Source organism: Hibiscus syriacus, unplaced genomic scaffold (assembly GCF_006381635.1).
Source record: "Hibiscus syriacus cultivar Baekdansim isolate YM2019G1 unplaced genomic scaffold, ASM638163v2 tig00110204_pilon, whole genome shotgun sequence".
NCBI lineage: Eukaryota > Viridiplantae > Streptophyta > Magnoliopsida > Malvales > Malvaceae > Hibiscus > Hibiscus syriacus.
The window spans coordinates 529,101-534,037 of NW_024062626.1; the positions used below are offsets into that span (position 1 = coordinate 529,101).

General features: G+C 33.7%; 1 protein-coding gene and 1 pseudogene across 1 annotated transcript; one reads left to right on the forward strand and one right to left on the reverse strand.

Annotated features, from left to right (window-relative positions):
• Positions 1–610: 610 nt before the first annotated feature.
• LOC120219099 (protein MIZU-KUSSEI 1-like) lies at positions 611–1,339 on the forward strand. The gene has a single exon (XM_039215943.1). The coding sequence runs from the start codon at positions 611–613 to the stop codon at positions 1,337–1,339; it is 729 nt and encodes a 242-aa protein (XP_039071874.1).
• A 163-nt stretch (positions 1,340–1,502) lies between these two features.
• LOC120219097 lies at positions 1,503–3,539 on the reverse strand (annotated as a pseudogene).
• Between the last annotated feature and the right edge of the window lie 1,398 nt (positions 3,540–4,937).

The window sequence follows — 4,937 nt, forward strand, 5'->3', positions numbered from 1 at the left end:
GATTTTAAATATTATTATTTTCTAAACTAAATATACATTGCAATATAAAGTTAAGTTGATATTTTACATTTTTCTTAATGATCAATATTCTTCATTTTCTATTCTCCTTTTTCCTCTTCGTTTGATTTTTCTTAAAGTCGAAATAATTCAACTTAAAATTCGATGTTATCTTGATTTGATTTGTATTCTCTATCATTTAATCACTATAAAATAAAAAATCGTTAATTTTTTAATATTTTTTCTACTTTTTTATCGTTTGGATACGAAGGAAATTCTCTAACACCAATAAATAAAGGAGAGTCCAAAAAATTGCATTTGAGAGGAAAGTTTTACGAACTTTTTGTATAAATTTACCCAAGTTATTTAAAACACTTAATGGTCGTGTGAGAAAAATAAATTAAAAAAAACTAAAGTTGAGTGAAAAAAAGGAAATATGACAAAAGTTGAGTTCCTAAATGAAAAGTTTACCCAAAAAATCCCATTTAGTTCCAATGCCTCAGCAACGTGCATGCCATGAACTGATCCCACATATTTATACGCAATTCTCAAAAACATCAAATGCCTCTAAGCCTAAACCCTTTGATCAACCCGCAGCAGCCCTCCGCCGCCGATGGCAGCTCAAATCATTCCATCTTTTCCACCAAATAACGTAGAATCACCCAATACTACATCGTTAACTTACCCGATAATCTCCTTGCAACAACCATCAAAGAAGAAAGGGTCTTCAAAACCGTCGAAATTGTTCAAGCGTTTTCGTTCCATTTTCAGGTCATTTCCGATCATATCGCCTACGTGCAAGATCCCGGTTAGTCTCCACGGAAACCGGCAATACGACAGTCATATCCACGGTGGGACACGAATGACCGGTACCCTATTCGGGTATCGAAAGGCCAGGGTCAACCTTGACATCCAAGAAAACTCTAGGTGCCTCCCCATTTTAGTACTCGAGCTCGCTATAACAACCGGAAAACTCCTCCAGGAGATGGGATCGGGGCTCGTTCGTATTGCTTTAGAATGCAAAAAGCGTCCATCGGAGAAGATCAAGATCCTCGATGAACCGATATGGACATTATTTTGTAACGGTCGAAAATCAGGCTATGGTTTAAAGAGAGAACCAACTGATGAAGACTTAATGGTGATGCAAACTTTGAAGCCTGTTTCAACGGGGGCCGGCGTTATATCGACCGAAGCTTCGGAGAATTCTGACGGAGAGTTGAGATACATGCGTGCATATTTCGAACGAGTCGTTAATTCTCGAGATTCGGAAACATATTACATGATGAATCCGGATGGTAACTCTGGTCCAGAGCTGAGCATATTCTTTGTCAGGGTTGGATGAAGAATTAAAGGTGGTATAAGATTTGAGTATAAGTGAACCTAAAAATTTAGTTGGTTAATGTATTTACAACTATTCTCCCTTATTTTAAGTATTTATGTAAAAAATTCATTGTCAAACCTTGATTTCAAGGACTACAATTTATTTTCAATCATTCTATCCCTTTACTGCAAATTGCAATTCACCCAATTACAAATCATCCATCTTTGGCATTCAGTATACAATATGATGTATATGAAACTAGCCTGAGTTCCTTCACAAAACCTCTAACATTTGCTTCACCAAAGCTCTAAAGAAAATGGATGAAGAAATATGTACCAGCAATGGCACTAAGTGGGGGGATCAAGGAGATCCCAACAACTGAGGCTTCTGTTTCCAGTACTGTTGAAACCTTTGCTTTGCATATTCCTTGTAGTCGAAGTCGATTTCATTCACATATTCCTGAGGAAGATAACTGATAAATAAGATAATAACATACCATTGTCCTATATCTCATCATCAAATGATTTTGAAGATGGTGATAAGATAAACAAGCTAATAAGATGGTAATTACAGATATTATTCCCCACACGCCCCATGTGAGATGGCTTGCTAGAGTATATTTCTCAACATCTTCAAGCAACTGCTTCACTTCTGTGTCTCCAGGTTTCTCACCTGCAATGCAAACAGATCAAATCCAACAGATAAAAGGAACAACACTGCTTTCCTTCAGTAATTACCTGCGGATTCTAGGTATATGCGCAAAAATCTTGACCGTTCTTCCAAACCTTTTAATGCCACAGAACAAGAAAGTTCCTTACCATTCAGGGAATGAAAAGCAAAATTGTTTTTAAAAGGAAAATGAGATCACAAGGTTCACCTGGATATTTACTGTAATCTACAATATGGGGTGTTTCCGTATGATAGTCAGAAGCCATTTCACAGAAGTGGTTTGCAATATCATAGGCAACAGGATTGTATGTAGCATACTCATAATCCTGTAAAACCAGGCTTTTGCTATTAAAATTACTGTAAGCGGATTATTAACTATTAAGCAAGCCAATTGGATAATAACTCACAATAAGTGTTATTGATTTAGCTCTTCTTCAATCATTATGTTACCATATTGTAAATCATTGTGACAGAAGCCTATGCATTGATGAGCCCCTAAGAGTTTCTTTTCCAACATACAGATTTCCTCCAGAAATGCTTCCAAGTGAATGGCTTGCGCTTCTTCCACAGGACAAAGTCTCTTGGCTGCATCAAGCCATTTTCTGAAACATTTACAAGTTCTTTATTTGAGCCATTGGTAAAAGCTTTAAATGCAGTAGCTGAGAGATATGATATTAAGGTGTACCTCAATCTATCCCATAGCCAAACTTTCTTCTGACCAGGCATATTGAGTTCATTGAACGCCCTCAATTTAGCTGCTATTAGAGCTGATATATCTGGTGCACGCAAATCAGCTGCTGACAGTGTCTGCAAATCAATGTGAAAAACGAGGTCTGATTATATAGAAAATGTTGAAAACGATGGAGAGCAGATTCAAAGTACCCTGGCACGGAGGAACTCTTCGATTCTGCCATTGGGAAACCGTCCAAGCAAACGGGGTCCTTGTCCGTACTTGGACATAAACTCGAACGTCCTGATCTCGTCGTTTCGATCGAAGAACACCTCCACACCCTCGCCGTAAATCCGAGCTATGACCTTCCGTGATGTATCGTTTCCTCTGGTTGGCCATTTTATTTGGAAAACCTCATTGGTCATTGCACCTTTAATGGGGATCACCTGCAAAGCTTTCGAGTCCACTATGTCATCCCACTCGGATGCCAAACATTGCAGAGCATCCTTTACTTGTCGTGGCAACCTCGCCTCCTTGTTTTCTACAACATTAGTTGCAGCACACATGACTGTACGACCACCAAAAAATTATAGACAAAATGAAATTTTCTCGACGACGGAATGAATGGCCTGGACGGATAAAATAATCAAACATATGAATCAATACGTAAATACTCACATAATGCAAATTCATGAACAAGGCTATCTATTGAATGACGATCACCTGTATGAAGGAGCACTAAAAACAAAACCGAAGCAGCAGATTCAACCGACAGAAGCTCAAACTTGACGATGACTACAGTTAATTGAAAAATCCATCATCGATAAGACTACTAACCTAAGAGGAAAAATACGAAGTTTATTTTGATAATCAGAGGAACTGCATGAACGTTTGAACCCGAACGGATGATATCAGAGTTCTCCAAAAAGGAAGCGTGGCCGTTGGATCTCCTTCCATTTTTGACTAACGGGTTATTATTATTTTCTTATGGTTAAGATAATCGGAAGGCCTTTAACTTTGGCAATTTTTTAGGAAAGTCAACGTTTTCATTGGCTCAAATAAATTTTCATTTCATTACCTTACAAAATTGGTTTTTTAGTTTAATTCTTTGAGAAGTATATTTGATTTGATAAATTCATTTCATTAATTCATAAATATTTTTTGTGATATATATATAATGATTTATATATTTTTTCTGTTGAACGCAACTATATCAATTGAACAAATGTCCATTTAATTATGTATGACATATTCTAAATAAATTAAAAATATCTGATTGTTTTTTGATATAAGAAACTCATAGCTTTACCCTTAAAAAAGTTAGTCATATTGTTAAAATATCAATCCCAAAAAATATAAATATATGTAACACTAATCTGATTTTTTTTTTCATTTATATCGATTTAAATAAAATGAATTTAAATTATATATTTATGTATTTAAATCTTAAAATAAATTAGAATAATTAATATTCAAAATTATTTTGAATTTGTACGAATTAAAAGTTTGAATTTACAATACATGAAAAATATACAATATTCACATCTATTATGGTACGAGTTAGATTCACCAAAACTCATACTTCAATAGTTGTATGCAAACTGCGCTAAGGATTTTGTTTTTTTAATTAAAGTAATCAATAAAATTATGGTAAATTCTAAATTTATTATTAATCCTACATAGAGGAAGAAAGGAAATTGTTTTTAGTGAATCTAAAACTCACGACCTTAAGAAATATGGCTAACTTAAAAGACAGTTTATTAATTAAATTTTATAATTATAATTAAAATTAAATATTGTAATATAAAAGTAAAATTTTAATTATAATTATAATGAAAAAATTAGCTAATAAATAGTATTTTAAACTTGGAAGAAACAAACACTTTAAAAAAAAACAGTTGTTTCTCAGGTTAAAGTGCTTTCGTCTTCATCAAAATAACCTTCAATGTCCCAACCTTTTGTAATTTCATCAAAGAGAGCAACCTCTTATACGAAATATCAAAAATTTGTATTATTTATTTTATCCCAATAATTCAATCCAATTTTAGAATTTTTTATAATTCTTTTAGAAAATAAAATTGATTAAATAATTCATTAGTCGTATATCTTTGGGTTGGTAGTAATGAGAAGCTCTCATGATCTAACATTGGTACTCAAGAAACTGGCAAGTGAATATATGTTTGCTTGATCATATAATTAATAAAATTAAACTTGTATTTATTAATATTCACAAGCAAAAACAACACAAAATATATGTACAAAGGGGGAAATGCATGATTG